Consider the following 18,607-nt stretch of genomic DNA (forward strand, 5'->3'; position numbering starts at 1 on the left):
GCTTTACTTTGTGTCTTGTTGCTGTGTTTAGTCTTGTCATGGTGTCTGACCTGTGACTTAAAACCATCTTCCATAACCTCACCTTGGTAGCAAAGTTTGTCTGTTCCCAGTTTTAAGCCTCCTACACAGCTGTTTCTGTTTCAGTTAATGTCTGTGTTTCAACCTACATATGAAATTGATGATCATTAGCACTTGTTTGGTATAATTGGTTAATCAAACACCTGATTATGATCCTACAAAACCCCTGACTTTGTGCAAGTGTACCCAGAAGAATTGATGCTGTTTTGAAGGAAAAGGGTGGTCAAACCAAATATTGATTTGATTTAGATTTTTCTTCTGTTCACTCACTTTGCACTTTTTATAAATCACTTAAAAATAAACAATTAAATGTTATATTTTTGAAAGCATTCTTACTTTACAGCATTTCTTCACACCTGCCTAAAACTTTTGCACAATACTGTATACATATAATACTGTACACAACTTTACTCACTATCATGTAACTTTTAGACTGTACAGCTTGAATTTATGTATGTTGCTTGACTTTTGAATTTTACTTATATTTTCTGTTCTTAACTACCACTGATTTCATTTTGGTTCTAACTCTCTGCTATATGTCCTAAAGGTACATATCAGCCAAAAATGAAAATTCAGTCATTACTTACTCACTCTCACACTGATTGAAGGTCTGGTTTAGTTTTTGATGACCAGTTTTCAAATGTTAAAAAAACCCCAGCAAAATAAAAACATGAAATGCCTCCATACGGCTTGTCTAGTGTAATCCAAGTCCCATAAAGTCCTGACATGCCAAGCTGGACCACCAAAAAACCTGATTTCTTTTGTCATGCAGACTATCCTCCTACTAGGAAGTTGCACATGATAGCTTGCTGCTTTGCTAGTGCGGCAGTCTAAGTTAGTACGACTGACCAATATTACCAGACATTTTGACCGCCAAGTTTTTACTTCATCCTTTTTAAATACATTTTACCAGATAAAACCAGCAATTACAGGCTGTTGAAAACCCTACAGCCTTTTATTTATTACACTACAGACCTCTAGTATAAAGCCACTCACTAAAAATATCTCACAAAAAGCCTCTGGTTTACTTTATTCTATTTCTACAATGATCTGGGAACTGAAAAGACTGTAGCTAATTCACCCAACTTTGCAAACAAACATTCTTACCTTGTAATTATTTATTTAAGTATTTTGGACTACTTGAAAATCTCAACTTTACCTGCACCCAGTACACCCAAATTTTTTTTTCTTACAGTTTTACAATGTAGGATGTTCCACAATGTTGTCTGAATATGTCAAGACAAACTTATGAAAAAATTAATTATCAATGTTTTTCAGTTTCAAAGGTCACAAATTTTAAACTGGTGAGGCAATTGAATATTTTCTATTAATGTAAGAAATTTGATTCCAATTGACAGTAACACTCTTTCATTCCTTACCACTGTGGAAGATGTTGCTTTAAAGGACCAGTGCGTAATAATTACGGGAATTTATTGACATAAATAGAATATATTATACATAAGTATGTTATTTATTATTATCAATCGCTTATACTCATAATCTTTATGTTTGCATTACCTTAGAAATAGCCATTTATAGTTACCGTAGGGAGCAGGTCGCCTTTTACGGAGGCCGCCATGTTTTCTGCGGCTGTGCAGAGCGGACGCGTTACATAAACTCCGCAGCGTAAATATGGGCGACGAACAGAAGGACAGACAGCGGTGTTTACTGGCAAACTATCTTGTCTTCTGAAGGCTGACAACCACGGTTTTGATCAGTGGATGATCATAGTTGTTATTTACCACAGGACAAAGAAGCAGACTGTGAACTCTTGTTTCTCAAAGAAGCGACAACATGAAGAAAACAAATGGCAGCGTGACAGGAGATGACAGAAGACAAGGACTAACATCGGTGTGGCGTTTACCACATGGAAATCACTGACGAGGGACTGTTTTCACAGCTACAATCAAACAGGGTGATTCTCAGTCAGGACCACAGAATGATAAACTCACAGCTTTTAGTCTTCAGTTCAAACAGACAAATGTCTCATCAGCTTCTTCTGTCTTTATCAAAGCAACTCTGATGAGGACAGAATGAGCTGCAGAAATGTTTGAACGCTAAAAGTTCAAATTTATGATTATCAGACAGCATTTCTCCATGTATTATCAAGACTGACTAACATTGAATAATAAAGAATGGACTGAATAAATAAACTATACATGTAATATTAGCAGAAAAATATGAAAATATGGAACATTCTTTGCAATATATAAATTAATAATTTATATAATCTAGAACAAATAAAACTTTTGGTTGATTCACTAATGATATATATACAGGTTAGTGAGTACTTGTGGTCCTGTGTTGACACTCCAGAGGGCCTGGAAGGAAACTCAGATTCTGGGTATGAAACCTGTCTGATGTCCAGTGGGATCAGAGAACTTGTCCCTGATGCTCCAAACGCAGCAGCTGGGGATGACAAGTCGGTTTCCCTGCACTAAAGAGCCATGTTGACAAAAAATAAAATGCCTACAGGCTGTGTAACAGTATTCCCTGTTGTCAACCACCAGCCCCCTCAACATGTTCCTACAGTTACCACAAGTACACCACGATTCCTTGGTACTCCAGTAAAAGGTTGGGCACCACGCCTGAGGTGATATTATCAGGGCATCAAACAGTCCTGTCTGCCTGCTCAGGAGCTGAGTGGTGAGCTGCCTGTGCTCCTCCAGGGTCATCTCTTCAACAAGTCTCTGAAGAAATAATACACTGGAAAAATAAATTCAAGGTTAATGACATGTTTGGTATTATGTTGGTAATATGCTAATATCACTGCAGTTATGAGGTACAGACTGTTCAGAGTTGCTCAGAGTAACACGTGCTGCATGATGCTGTTCTCCTACAGCAGGGGTCCCTAACAGGCGGACTGCGGTCCGAGTCCGGACCCACACGCCGTCCTATACAGACCCGGACCTATAACCAATAAATTCTTAAGAGATTTTAAATTGATTGATTTGATTATTTTAGAAGAAATACACAAATCTCGTGAGAGTTGTACAAATAAAGAATTACCTTCTAGACACCACAAGGTGCGCAGCTTCAAAAATAGAAAATCATGTGGTGGTGTCGATGTTTTTAATGTGGCGGGCCGCCATAAGTAAAACACTATTCACTGATCCACAGAGAGTCACTGAAACACTGATCACTGACCTGCTGTGATGGAAAAAAACCTCACATTCTTTACTTAGGTATTTTTACATTGTGGTATTAGTGTTTTTACTAATTACAGTTTAAAAACCTTGCATGTTATTGTTTCCTTTTTTGAAAAATCAACATTTTTATTGCTTTTGTTGAACTTTAATGGTATTCTTATTGGTATTTTTTGATGACTAAATACAGACCTGCAAACTCATAAGAGGAAAAAAAGGTGGCATGTTGGTAAACCAGTCCCCTGTCCCCTGGGGGTCTGAGAGCGTCCTGCTCCAGAAGAAAAATGTTAGGGCCTCTGTAATGGGGAGACAGGAAATGTGGAAAATGTGGCCTGTTGAAATTTCCAGCTTCCAGTGTTACAGGTGCATCACACCATAAGTAAACAAAAGGCATGGCTGATGTGATCATTTAATTAATTTCTTCTTTAATATTTTTGGGGGCTTTTTATGCCTCTGATTTATAAGACATGCAACAAAGGCCAGAAGCTGAAACTGGACCAGCAATGTTGCAGTTAGACACTTATGCTGGTGAGTTTATAGATATCATCACAGTCTACCAAACTAGGGGAAATTTAGAGGAAGCCAGCCCACTCAAATCCATTGCAAAAATTGGTGCAAACACAACAGACACTCAACTGTGCATGGCAGGAGTGGTTTAGTCACTGTACCAGGCTGTGGCTTGGGCAAGCACAAGACCACCCCCCTGGATCAAGCTTTGGTCTGTAAAGCAAAGAAAACACACATTAAGTTAGCAGACAGTTGGTGTATGGACAAAGCATAAAAAAAACAAGTCTTCAAATTCAACACAAACATAAAATAGATACAGGTAAAACCTTACAGCACTGCATGAAAAGAATAAAAACAAAACTAGACTAGAGTCACTAAAGGAGCATTGAAAAATGATCTCACAAGAAGAAAACTTCTCTGAAACAGTTGCCTGAAACTAAAATGAAGTACGTCTTGCATAGCTTTGTCATAAATCACAAACAATCCAAACAATCTGGAAGCAGTCAAGAAAAGTGGCTTTTGTTTGCCTGGTATTTGTAGGGCAGCATAATAAGCTACACCTGGTCCCTGATCAGGCTTAAGGTGGACTGAGAGAAAACATAGAAATTACAGTTTAAATGAACATCTCAACACACAATTTAAATTTATGAATTGATTCTTGTGAATTTAACATTATGAAAACTGAATTTTTTCAGACACACTGGCACATTACTGTAGGCTTCAGGGGATTAAAACCAAATTTTTTCACCAGGTGGCGCCAGAGTATTTGTTACCAGAAGATGTTGTTCAGACGTGTCAAGCCTGCAGATCTGCACAAGTCTGTTTAGTTTACAGTACATTTACAGCAATCATCATTACTACAGTTGCATTTTTCATCTATTGTTTGTAGTAATAGTTGTAGTAGAGGCACTAGTCTACAGTCTTTATTGAAGTAGTTGTGGTATTATGATTGTATACTTAAACTCAGGAAACAGGATACGGCTGACCCACATAACCAACACAACACTTACTTATAATGAAACTAAATGATGTATGAGTTGGTGTTTATTTAGGAAAGAAACAAGTTCAGGGGAATCAGTGGGCTAAGATTCATGACACAGACTCAGACGGTGGTGTGAGTTTGGCTCAAACTTTCTGCAGCATCACATCGCTGTTCGACTTCCTGTCTCTGTAATGATAATGGCGTTTAAAAGACAAAGAAAAAAGAACACAATAACTGATCTTTTACTAAAGCCTTATGGTCTGAATCAGTTTAGTGCCCTATACTTTTAATAATGTTGTCATTTACATGATATTCTTTGGTTTTGGTTGATTTTTTTTCACACACACAGTGACAAATAAACAACAACACATGGAAAATTCAGCAGCTGTGTGGTTGTGTGGTCAGAATGAGCGGCTCTTTTTTTTTTTTTTTTGTTTGCTTCTCAAGCCTTGACTTTCAGAGCAGGAAAATGCAGAAAATGTTTATTTGCTGTCTTGCAGGGATTTGATGCTGATGAAGATTGAGGCTTTCATGCCTTTCATTAATCTACAGCCCGCAGCTAGTTAGCTTAGCTTAGCACAATGACTGGAAACAGAGGGAAACATCTACCCTGGCTTTGTTCAGTGGTAACACAATTTACCTACCAGTGCCTCTAAAGCTCATTAATCGAATCAAGCAGCCCGGCCACTGGCTGTTGAAGCTTTTAATTACTTCAACTCCCTGTGTGAAACAAGCCATTTTAGTTTCTGTCTCTTTAATGGTATGTTCAAATTACTGACGACAAAGCATCAGGCTACAAGTCATTTTCAATGAATGTCGATATGAAGCCAGAAACGCTCCAATGATGTGGTGACGTGTCAACCAATCATATGTCTTTGTTTCAACACATCGTGTCCTGGCTCCCCATACTGCAACATCAACAAAAAATGAAGCTTGATGATCCATGTTTGGTGACTCTACACACGAGCTCTCATTGAAATCAACAAGCATTAAGCAGCACATAACTTGCAACTCTGTGACAGTGTAGCTGGCCATGTTTTTTAGCTGTGTTGCTGGTATTGTGAACATACTGTAAGACCCCCTTCCTTTCGTCTGATTGGCCAACTTTTCAGAAGCCCCCTGAGGGGCAGCACTCACTGTATGTGAGCATCACATGTCTGCATCACACAAATGTCTGGGGTCTGGACTGTTGGGACTACCGTACAAAAACAATTTTATTCACTGATTTTGATGAAACTGGATTATATTTTATGGACAAAATGTTATCTGGTCTTCCCTGTGACATCCTCCGACTGCTTTGCCTCAGTGTTTATTGTCTTGGCATGACAAATAATGATAGGACACCTGATGATTTTACTTTTTATCAGACCATAAATGAGGCAATAATTAGGTTGTAAAAACAACAGAGGCAGCTAGAGCGCTGGCAGCTGGAGTGTTTTGGAGGGCATACCTGAGCACTGTTCACAAGCACATACATTTAAGAACTTTATGCACTGATTTTGGTGAAACTGGATCATATTTGATAGAGAAAGTATTTTCTGTTCTTCACTCTGATGTCCTCCAGATGGTCTGCCTCAACTAATTAATGAAGTTTGCTAATGGACAAAGTTTTAGTTGGCTACTTTAGTGACTAACTGCTGGTTAGCTTAGTTAGCAGTGCAGCTGACTGTCCAGACTGGGAGCTCAAAACACGGGGGGAGTACACAGCTAAGTAGTAGCTGTAGTTATCAGTCACTTTGGTAAGAAGTAAAGATATCTGTCCAGCAGAATCTCAGAGAGCTGTGCAACCGCAGGGCAGAGGGAAAAATAGAAAGAATGTAACTTTCCCTCACAACCAAAAAAGAACTTTCTGTGAGACAAACTGAACACGAACACAACCCACAATGATCTGATATCAACTTGTCATAAATAGTAGAAAAAAACCCCAAAACGCTGGAAATGTTGAATTCAGAGTAGTCTGAAACTTGAACCTTTTACCCAAGGAAATTATTTTTATATACATTTATATAACAGAAAGTAAGGGAAAGCATAATAGAATCCTTTCAACACAAAGTTTTAAAGACATATCTACAACCTTGAGCTTGAAGCCATCAATATTTTCCTATGTCTATCTTGAAACCCACTTTAATGTTGCAGAAAAGTAAATGAAACTAGTCATTAAAGGGTGTGTGTTTTTTACTGCTTTGATGATGAACTGGATCAAATGCTGAATGTCAGTGTAACATGTCACTTGTGACATCAAAAGATGTTCAGAGTCAGGCTGAACCAAATGTCTGGTTTGACTGGTCTGAAAATTGTCTTTTATGTCCCCCATACCCACCACTGATGAAACCAGCCAGCATTCAGCCTAGTTAGCAGAATCAGTGTTCTTGTCCCCTTTCTTAGCCGCTCAACCACATGCAAGACAAACTTCTGGTGGTGTGCAAACCTGATGCCACGTTACAGTAGATAGTGAACATCATTGAGTTAGCCCACAGTGATATTAAGTTCAATCTGTTGTTATCTAATCATGTAAAATGACCTCTAATTTAGGACTTTGATCACATAAACCTTAAATGTCACAAAATATACCATAAAAAACTTGGTTAAAACAATTCAATCAAAGTTGTAAAATGATTAACAGTCTACTATTTAAAAACAATTGTGGCTGCATGGGCTTGAGTGGTTAGTACTTTATTTTTTAGACAATGGCTGAAGCAAACTAACGCTTATCTGAGAAGACAGAACTCAGAACTATCAGGTTAACCATATTCGCTAAATTTAGCCTGCAGAGGCTTCATGAATCGTAACTACATATCCTGTTTAGGCCCAAAGCCGTGTGCATTCTGAGTAAACACGCCTGGAGGTCTGTCAAAAGCACAGAAATGGCCAGCCACAGCCTACATCTCACAGCCTAACTGCTGCTTGTGGCTTTGCTTGTTATTTCACGGGTATTGACGTGCAAATACCACAGTGCTGAGAAACTAAAAAGGTATTATTTTTAGGTAGTTGCATGCGAATATCTATTGTTAGCATTTCCAAGCCTCTTACAGTTTTCACTCAGTTAAAAACAGGATGAAATATGCAATATCTTGCAACTGTACTGATGTTTGCTTTGTCTTTGCACACTTGTGGCAAAATTAGTGCTTTTTAAAATAACTCTTGAGCACAAATTCACACCAGTTTGTTCTAATGTGACTAAATACTGAAAGGTTTTGGTATACAAGGCCACTAGTTCATCCAGGTCCGCTTCAGTAGTTTTGTCGCTCATGACTGTGTATACACAATAAAATAAGTGTAATTTGAACTCACAGATCGGAATAAGTACTGGTCTTGAACTCTTGTGTGCTTTCCTTCACTATAGATCAATTAAAGGTATTTATTATTCCTAAATTCATTATTGCAGGAGAATTGATAGTTGTGTGTATGGAAAATGTCAATTTTATCATTATGCATTGGCGGTATATATGTTTTCAAAGTAAAGACAGATTGAAATGTGTTACTTAAGCTCAGACTGACTTATGTAAGACCTCGCCTCTTTTAGTTCCTGAGATGAGCACAGCTGAGCACACCACTTCTCTGAAGTGGTAAAGCCCACCAACGGACATGTGCTTACTGAACTTTTATCATCAAAGCGTAACGCTGGCTACCTGATGTGCTTTTACTGTAGGTGTGGGGAGGAACTCGTCTCTCAGGTCTATGTGTTTGTTTCACTCTGTTTCAAAAGGAAGACTCAACTGAAACACACTTGTAATGCTTTTGTCGTTTACGGGAATACGATTTCTGTTTAAACAACATGAAGCAGTTTTGAGTTGTTCTAAAAAAATCCTAAATATTGATACAGGAAAAATAATCTGAAACGTAGCTCCCAGTTCATGTAAATTAAGTAACTATTATCATGAGGAGACTGCCAAGTCTCACCAAATTCACATCAAGACAACGGCCCAAAGAAAAGAGGAAAGTCAAGAACTCATTAACATGTTTGATAAATATAGTTTTTTTTAGGTTCAGGAATGGAGTATATGTTATTTTTTCTTTCTTCCCATGTGGTGGTGCATTATATCATCACAAGTGTTTGCTGGTGAAAAGCCAGTGAGGCTTGAGGCTGAACATGTTGCTTCAGGTTGGTCTGAGTATGTGTTTGACGGGGGATGAAGTCTAGTGTGTTATGGCACATTATATCATATCCCTCCAGTGAAGTTTGTTATGTAATTAACAGAAGTGTGGACTTGAGTGAAATGACTTGGACTTGAGTCAGACCTGAGTCACAAATTCTATGACTTTAGACTTGACAAAATCAAAAAAGACTTGCAGCTGGACTTGAAAATACTGGACAGTTTCCCCAAAGCCCAAATTGTTGGAAAACATGTAATCTAAAATCATTTAGTTTCAGTACAAGAACTTTCACATAGTTTGTCTGCTAATGATAGCTAACTTTAGCTGAACAACAAAGCAACTTTGTAAATCAATGAGATTAGAAAATCACTGGAACTCATAGGTAGCTGGTATGACCGACAGGTTTCACAGCCTCTAAGCACCCACAACTTCACTGGAAATAACACGTTCACAGACATTATAGAAAACTCAGTACCTGAAATAACAGTCCATTACAATGCAGTATGAGTTTGCAGCCATGCTTGTATCTCTGTGAGACTGTACTGTACTGTTACAGTGGTGAGCTAAATGCTAATGTCAGCAGGCTAACATTGCTGACAGTGACAATGCTAACACGTAGATGTTTACAAAATATAATGTTTACCATGTTCACAATTGTAGTTTACCATATTAGCATGTTAAAAGTTTCTATTATACAACATAAAGTAAAACTGAAGCTGATTGGAATGTCATTACTTTAACACAAAAGTACTATACAAGTAACTTATTATATTACTATTTATATTATTTATTTTATTTTCATTTGGTGGTGCAACCTGGATCAAAAGTCAGGGAATCAGATTTCATGGCAGCCCATCCAATGGGTGAGATATTTCACTCAACGCAACAAATGTAAACCTCATGGCAGTGCGAGGGGGAAGGTCGGGTGGTCAACATTACAACTAGGATTAGTTAGGATTCATCTTCTGGGGACATTTGCACAAAATTTATGGTCAATCCATCCAGTAGATCTTGAGATACTTGATAAGTGAAAACTTTGAGCTGCAGGTGATACTAGATGATAAATCAGGTGGCTACCAATGTTGGCAAGTTTCATCTTGTTGGGACCATGAATTTCTGTCTGAAATGTGATGTCAGTCTGTCTAATAACTGTTAATATGTTTCTGTCTCGAGCAAAGTGGTGGACTGACAAACTGACTGACAGATTATTGATTATGAAATATATCGCTCAAGTCATCATCAGGCCTAAGCTGTGTTCCACACTGCTACATTAAGTGGCATAATGCATACATCTGCAGAAGTTAGCCTCTTTCTGGACAATCTCTGCACTTGTGGTGTGTTTTTTTTGCCCTCCACCACCACATCTCACCTCTCAGAGGATAGTGTGAGACCTTGTGGCTTTTTCTGTAAACGGCCTTTTAATACCTGGCTGCAAAAATGAAGTTAGGTGAAACATGATGACTGTAGAATCAATGAATTAGGTGTTTGTATTCTATGTGGCTTCAGAGATCATAGTTTTTGATCTCTGCATAGATCAAAGGAAGGTGGCAGAAGTTATGCTTGACATCCGGCTTAAGTCTCCTTGAACAAACGATGAATGCTGTTTTCACTGTAAATGAGTCCTGTCACCTTAACTGGAAGTGGCCACTTTCGACTTGCAACACCTTCTTACTCACAGCAATGTCTTGAGAAATTTCACACATCACATCATTGACTAGGTCTTTCTTTCTTCTTAATTTATCTTTGTAAACGTAAAAGTAACAATATCACACTGTAAAGTACTCCGTTATGAGTAACTGCATTAAAAATAAGTATAAAGTAAAAGTAAAAGTGCAAGAATTGGAAAGATATATTATACTATATAAGTTATACTGAATTACTGGATCATCATAATTGATACATTAATATGTAAACAGTGCTTTAATGTTATACTTGATCACACTGAATTTAACTTTAACTGCTTCAGGTACCTTTTGGTAGTTCAATCTATATCCATTTTGTATGCATGTATTTTATTACATGTAACTAGTTACTCCCTAACACTGCTAGTACGCAAGACTTGTTTTAGACCAGCAGTTGTTGATGACTTGCGATCCCCACTGGCCAGTTGAGAGGAGTGAGGAGTCAGCTGTCGGTGTGGGTTATATAGTTTATAAGATTCATATTGTTTTTTCAAAAATTGTGACTCACCAACCACGAGAGGTAGATTTCAATGTGTACACATCGAACTGAGAAAAAAGCAAAGTGATTATTCACTCACAATTTATAACAAACTGCCAAAAATGAGCCAACGAGATGCAGCAGTGCAAATTTGTGTTCCTCATGCAACCTCGGGTAGTCACTCAAACGACAAGAAACAGTCATGGCTGCTGGCAAAGGAGACACAAAATGTACGTGCACAGGGAAAGCACCTGTGGTTGAAGGCGCCCTCGTCAAGTGGATTGAAAATGACCTGACATATAAAGCCCCCTTGAGTGGGCACTTGGTGAGAGAGAAGGTGGAAGAATGGTCAGCGAGCCTGGGAGAGGAGAAAGTTTCAAAGTTTCCATCGGCTGGATTGAACGGCATGGGGGGGCTGCTGAGGCTGACGCAACATTTGAAGCAACTGTAATGTCTTTGAAACAGTCAGTAACATTCAGTAAATAGTGAAGCTGTCCATTTATGTTCATCTGATAAATATACAAATGCCAATTAGTAATCTGCATGTGAAATACAGAAAAAGAATGTGCTATGTGCTTATAATGTCACACATTGGGCATCGTGAAGAAACTAAAACAGTTTTAAAGCACAAGTCTAACTTTATGTATGACTGTTTAACTACATAAAATTATACATATTCAGTTTTTCTGTCATGATTGTGTTGTTAGAGCATTACTTGTAAAAAACACCAAGCTACGCAGCTCAGATTGATTGGAAATGGGTCATAGACTTGCAAAATTTAACAGGAAGTGCATTTTCTGTGTTTCAGCCAATCAGTATGATTTCTGTCTTTGAAAGCCTTGATCACCTTGTGACTAGATCTTCCATTCGAGTGGGAAGACATCAGTTGTGCAAGAGAAGGGTGCTATACCACAATGATCGGAGGACTGGCTGCTTTGATTCTCCTCAGTACAGTGTGTAAGTGCACTTCTTGTCTACCATTAAGTGAGTGCTACCGTAGGTATAGTTTATGTAAATGGATAGCAAAAACATGTTAAGCCGTGCAAAGGTTTAAATTAATAATTTGTGTAGACAAATAGGCTTTCTTTTACACATGTATTGTTTGGTAAAAAAATGTTGTTTCTCTACAGCTCAAACCATTCCTCACCAGATCCCTGTGATTGTGGCTGCACCTGGTGATAATGTGACTCTGACATGTCCAATCCATGGGGATGACACCGTGTTGTTTTACTGGTATAAACTGAGGTTTGGATATATGGTCCAAACCGTTGCAGCAGGAAGTCTTTACAAAACATCCCTTCAAGGACAGTTTAACAACTCAAGATTTAATATGACAAGAGTGAATGCTCTGTATTTTCTTAACATCAAAAATGTTAGCAAAGAAGATGAAGGAACTTATGCCTGTCAAGCAGGAGCAGCATATGTGATGAAATTTACAAATGGCACAGTTTTAGCTGTGAATGGTAAAGTATTTTCATTTCATTACTATGTCTGTGTCAAAACCCGAACAATCCATTAATTAATTTCTGCCTTTTTGTGAATCAAACAGATCACAACAATCTGCAGAACTCTGTCTATGTGATGCAAAGTCCAGACACAGCTTCAGTCGAGCCGGGCAGCTCAACAACTCTCCAGTGTTCAGTTCTCTCCAATAGCCAAGAAAACGCAGATCAGTGTCCAGGTGAACATGACGTGTACTGGTTCAGAGCTGGATCAGAAGAATCTCCAGCCATCATTTACACTCACAGGAACAGGAGAGATAAAGAAGAGGGAAGAAGTTGTACCTACAGTCTGTTCAAAACTATCAGAGACTCCTCTGATGCTGGGACTTACTACTGTGCTGTGGTCACATGTGGAGAGATCCTGTTTGGTGGAGGAACTAAAGTGGACACAAGTATGTTTTAAAGTCTTTTTTTTAAAAATCATAATGCATCTTTATTTGTAACTAATCTGTTGCTTTCTACGTAGTGTTGTTGAGAGGAAAGAGAAACAAAATCATTCTTCTGCTGCATTAAATTATTTATTTTCAGGACATTTGTCCTTGCCTTTTATCTTGTAATGTGCTGGATAGTTTAACCTCTTCAGGCCTCTAAAATGATTCAAATTAGACCTGCTCACAATGCTCAGAATGAGAAATACTGTTTGATGAGAGGCGTTGAGTTTGTGGTCCCAGCATTACAAAGCCCAAAGGCTTGGAGCCACTGAATTAGTTTATGTACAGGTAGGGGTGACATGATATTGAAAATAATGTGATATTTAAAAAGGGAATATTGATGTCATATTAATAACATACATATGATTAAAACTATAACAATTAGTCAATTAATCAATTATGATGTAATTATTAAATTAATTGCCATCTATTTTGATAATCAGTTAGCAGCAGTTTGAGTAAAACAAAAATTTTCTGATCTCAGCTTTCAAAATGTGAATAGTTAATGGTTTCGTTACTCCTCTGTGACAGTGAACTAATATCTTTGAGTTGAGGGCAAAATAAGAAATTTTAGAACAACATGTTTGGATTTGGAAAACACTGATTGACATATTTGACCCTTTTCTAACATTTTATGAACCAAACAACTAATCGTGAAAACAATCGATAGATCAACTGACAATAAAAATGTTGATTAGTTTCAATCCTATTGTGTAAATAATCCAGCGCCCCTTAAACATGCTGTATGCTCTTATGGTAAATCCTTTATGTTTCATTCTGTTTTTGCTTTGTCTCCCTCTCTCTCCCTGTACTCATATTCCGAGTGTAATTATTTGCTAAAAAAAAAAAAGCTACAAAAATGCGCAATAAACAAGGTTAAAGATGAATTTGCCTAATGGCATTTTCAAATTTTCTGTGGATATCGTGATAATATTATTCTGAATATTTTGGACCAAGATGATCAGAAAAATCTGATATTGTGACAGCCCTGTGTCGGATATGTAAGGTGGACTGGAAACCTGTGCAGTGCATTTGTAGTACGGTCCTTTCATGGGTAGAGTTTGGCTGCCTACACTTCTCTTCCTCCCTTTGTTCTTTCTCTCTGTGTGCCTTTTCTCTCCATTTCCTGCGGTGCTCTCTGCTGTCCCATTGAGGCTCCTTCCTATCTGCTGCTCACGCTCTGTTCTGCAGTTTATATGATCATTTTTGTTTGACTGTGTCAGTGATATCCAAATCCAATCTGATAGAAAATTGCCACAAGCTACGGCCTAGAAAATGACTATAGTATTAAATCAACCAGTTTTTGACATCCTTATTGGCATTATAGAGGTCTTCTGTATTACTGTCTTTAATTGTCAAACTTTTGCCTACGCTATCATTCCTTTTAAAAAAAATGTTTGATGGTAAAGAAAAGTACATACAGGTTAGTTGTGTTAATTTAATTTTAGTGCCTGACTATCATGTTTTAAGGCCTAATATGCAGAATTTTCATGAAAAAAAAGGCATCTAGCTCCCAGCCAGGTTATGAGGTCAGGACTCTATGAAAGCATAGCGATGAATGATTAGATCACATTCCCTGCCTCTTTCCTCCCCTCTCTGTCGGTGAGAGAAGAAGAAGAAGTCTTACACACATACACAGACACACACACAGGCAGAGCAGACAGGATCACTTCGGCTGCGTTCACACAAAGTCTGGTGTTGCGCAGAGCTGTGGACATGTTTGTTTCTGTTTTAGTAATCGCAGTGAAACAATCAAAAATTAAATGTTTTTCTGTTTCACTGCTTTGTTCTTGCTGACGGTACTCCCTCTCCTACTTGACCCACTATGTCTCTCGCCCTCTCTCTCATTTGTTGAGCTGGGGCCGAGGAGCCAATTTTGCATAGTGTGTTACAAACAATCCTGCATATTTTACCTAACATTTATTTATACAACATTTATAAAAAAACTGCATAATTGAATTAGAAATTGAAACTAAAGAAGATTGGGGGTCTAAAGCCAAGTCAGCAGTTCTGTGAAGCTGTACTTCAACTGCATTTCCATGACTCGATTCAATTTTTCTCACTTTTGTTTTTCTTCTCCATTACGAATAGTACCTGGTACCTACTATTTTATTTGGTATCACCTCTGTTAAGGTTCCAAGGTGACATGAAAACACACCAGAGCACTGACTGGCCACACTACACAGGACGTCCTGCACACACCCAGATTTTAAATAGCCAAGCTACCATCAATAGTAGCCACATTTTTTTTTCTTCACTCATATGGCAGCCCACAAAACCACACCATGTTCAAATGCTGAAGTGTAAGAGTTTCAACAATACCATCACCTCATATTGTTTGTTACAGGAGTAGTGTAGCTCTTTTTTGTAGTAAGTGTATGTAGTGAATGTAGTTGAGAGAGAGAGAGTGAGAGCATGATGTGAATACAGTTAAGTGTCTCTCTTTTTTTTTTCATTCCAGGACAAGATCTGTGGCCATTTGTCATTGTGCTTGGGAACCTGCTGGTCTGCTGTTTGATTGTGATTGTTGCTCTAATTATCTCCAGTAATCAACAGGTTTGTAGAGGTAGGTTCATTGAGCATGTGTATGTGTGTTTTTTCAACTTTTGCAACATTATTCAACTCAGGTGCCAACATTTATACTTTTTATTACATTTTTAATTTTTTATTTCATTAACATAGGAGGAGTAATCGCTTCCAATCACGCTGAACACGACAGATCAACTGAGGATCAATCAAATTACATGGTAAATGTAATTCAACTATCATCTAATGCATGACCTGAATCATAATACTACTCCACACTGGATATATGTCAATATGTATAAGACAAGCTGGGCAGTTCATAATCATTTTGTATGGGAAGCAGGAAATCTTCTTTGGCTTTTTGCCATACCATCCAAAAATCCCAACAAACACAGACAAACACAGATTAGGAGTAAACTCACCAGAGGAGCTCTGTAGTTGTTGTGTTGGGTGAGATGATTTAGGCTGAACTGCTGCAGTAATAACAATAGAAGCAGAAGAAGCAGAGAATTTGATAGTTCCTGACAGCCACATTCATTCTGTTTTTAACCTTACTTCAACAAAACACTAGACTAACTCATTCAAATCTCATCTAGGTTAAAAAAAAAAATTCAGCCCGCTTCTCTCCTGAGTTTTGTTCTGACATGCCATCGCAGTCAGGCGAGGTAGTGTAAAGAGCAAGAAAGTCTGTGTACAGAGAAGGTGGGGTGGATGGATGGATGAAACAAAGACTCTCTCCCAGGAGACTGGGGTTCATGTCCTCACATCCATACTTTAAAAATGTTCTAAATGCATTTTTGCAGTAACATGATATGTTACCCCGTTTCACATGAAGAGTGCTGTGGTTTTGATTGAATTTGATGGTGTGGAGGAAGTGGGGCGTGGAGGAACAGTGATGCTACGTGTGACCTGCTCTCCCACTAACACGTGTCTCTGTGGGTCGAGAAACTGGTTTGGCGGTGCGACATCCGTTCTTTCACTGTCTGTGTTGAGGAAATGAAGAGGCGAGATAGGAGGTGAAGTGGGGAGCACTTGTTTTGTGCGAGTGAGGCAGCACGTGTCCAGCGAGAGCGGTGCAGGCAGAGGGGGGTGGGGGGTGGGAGAGAAAATAGTGGAAAGTTACAGCGGCAGTTCAGTGATGCAAAAATGAAACATATGCACATTCTAAAGGTATCAATATGCTAGTACTGCATTGATTTTTTACTGATTCATGTTCAGGTGTTTATTGATACAGGCGGCCTGAATCAATGTAATTGCATCTTACACCTGATGCATCGGATGCACGAGTGAATGATCACACCCCTATTAAAATGACAATGACAATTTCTTTTGTTATTTAATGTAAGTTACAGTACATTAAATAACCTACATAACAAAGTTACTTATTTCAACCCAAGCCATGATATTTTTGTAAATCTAACCAAGTAATTTTATTGTCTAAACCTAACCAAGTAGTTTTTGTGCTGTTAGTTTGAAAGCCTAATTGGACTTTCCATGTTAATTAATGCTTATATCCACATTACTTATAACTGACACTGACTGAAGCATAGGGCCACTGACTGAGCTCCCATTGAGTCTTGTGATACCAGAGGATCTGAAGATTTCTAAGAGCAAAATAAAGAACTGTGGCAGTTGAACAGTGGTGAGAACAGCCGCTGGCAGACCTACACACCTTACTTTTTTTTTAAGGACATGCCTTGACCAGAAACATTGCTCTCCCCCCATTATCTTCTGTGATAGGTACACAACTTCTGCATGTCACCGCCCCAATATAAAGGGCCATCCTAAAGACTGGATTCATTCTTAAGAACAATCGTTTTGTTATTTGCTTTGTTTTTTTTTAAGCTTTCTAATCCACCATGTTTTAGCAACAAAAGCTGGGAGACTGTGCTCAGTCTCAGTTGAGCCACGCATTTAGGGAGTCTTGCTCTATTTGAGTAGTTGGGCGTGGGAACGTGTTGATGACTTGGTTAGTATGTAGAACAGCCATCTTTGGATCCTTTACAGCACATTGGATATTACAGCTTTTAATCTTTAATGATAAACCAATCCAGTACTAATTGTTTGTGATGCTGCAGTTCTAACATCTAACAATCACAATGATCATTTCCAGGATGGTGAAGCGGTGGCACTGAACTATGTAGCACTGGATTTCCCCTCAAGACAGAGAGAGAGGTGGATGAACACCAGCGACATACCAGAGGACTGCATGTATTCTGGCATGAGAGGCTGTCAATGAAGTGCTGTCATCTAGTATGTACAACACCTGTTCTTGAGAATTTGGGCAAATCATGTCCTACCAAAAAAGCCATCAAAATTATTAATTTCAAAACTCTAATTCAAATTTTGTGGTGAAACTTTATTATTTAAGTATTTACACATATAAAATATGTGTTATTTATGTTTACCCACAGACAAGAATCACAACTGCAAACAATTAAAAATGTGTCCTCCAAAATCTAAAACTAACAATACCTACTGATAACATAGATTTAAAATATCATCTTTGTTTTAAAATAGTTTTTTAACGAAAATGTTGGGCCTTTAAAGTTGTTCACAAAATTAAAAAGCCAAAAGTTTGAGCTTTTAAAATATATTTTCCCAGCATAATTGTAGAGTAAAAATCAAAACCCCCTGAAAGTACGGTTTTGTCCCAATTCTCAAGAATGAGTCACAAACCATTTTCATGCAGCTGTTATTTCTGTTCAGGTAAATTAAACAATCTTTTTTTTAAGTAATGTTGTTGTTAATATCATTACCAGAGAAATTAGTTTAGGAAAGAGACAACACTTATGTTTGGTTATGTTGCCTAGTTGATACAGTAATATATATTTATTATTTTTATTGCTTTGTTTTACTATCATTATTTTGTATTAGATTTATCTTGAATAGTCAGAATCTGAATGTAATATGAATGTAAGACATGTTTATTCCAATTAAAGAGAAAGTCGGTGCTCCATGTTCTTGATATTATACTGCACATTTTGTGATTATTTACTCATAACTGAGTTTCTTTGATAATGATGCCTGGTGTCAGTTTTTCAGTGTGTTTTAAAACCTGAAAAACCTGAAAAAGCCCTGACATGCATATATTTTATGAGAGAATGAACTAAAACAAAACCAAAGACTGTGGTTGGATGGTGTTACTCTCAGATTGCTGAAAAGTACGAGCTGCTGGAA

The 18,607-nt window shown here is 37.9% G+C and overlaps 1 protein-coding gene across 2 annotated transcripts; it reads left to right on the forward strand.

The window, feature by feature from the left end:
* Positions 1 to 11,806: 11,806 nt before the first annotated feature.
* Positions 11,807 to 18,548, forward strand: LOC146327157 (uncharacterized). 2 transcript variants are annotated; one of them, XM_084719649.1, is made up of 6 exons: positions 11,807 to 11,925; positions 12,099 to 12,431; positions 12,518 to 12,862; positions 15,363 to 15,467; positions 15,584 to 15,648; positions 17,541 to 18,548. In XM_084719649.1, exons 1-6 carry the CDS (start codon positions 11,883 to 11,885, stop codon positions 17,664 to 17,666), a joined length of 1,017 nt encoding a protein of 338 aa, XP_084575775.1. In that variant the 5' UTR covers positions 11,807 to 11,882; the 3' UTR covers positions 17,667 to 18,548. The 2 variants fall into 2 exon arrangements, with proteins under 2 accessions (XP_084575775.1, XP_084575774.1); XM_084719648.1 differs by lacking the exon at positions 17,541 to 18,548 and having other exon boundaries at positions 11,824 to 11,952; positions 15,363 to 15,638.
* The last annotated feature ends 59 nt before the right edge of the window (positions 18,549 to 18,607 follow it).

This window comes from Lutjanus erythropterus, chromosome 5 (genome assembly GCF_056507025.1).
Source record: "Lutjanus erythropterus isolate fLutEry1 chromosome 5, fLutEry1.hap2, whole genome shotgun sequence".
In the NCBI taxonomy this organism is placed as follows: Eukaryota; Metazoa; Chordata; class Actinopteri; order Lutjaniformes; family Lutjanidae; genus Lutjanus; species Lutjanus erythropterus.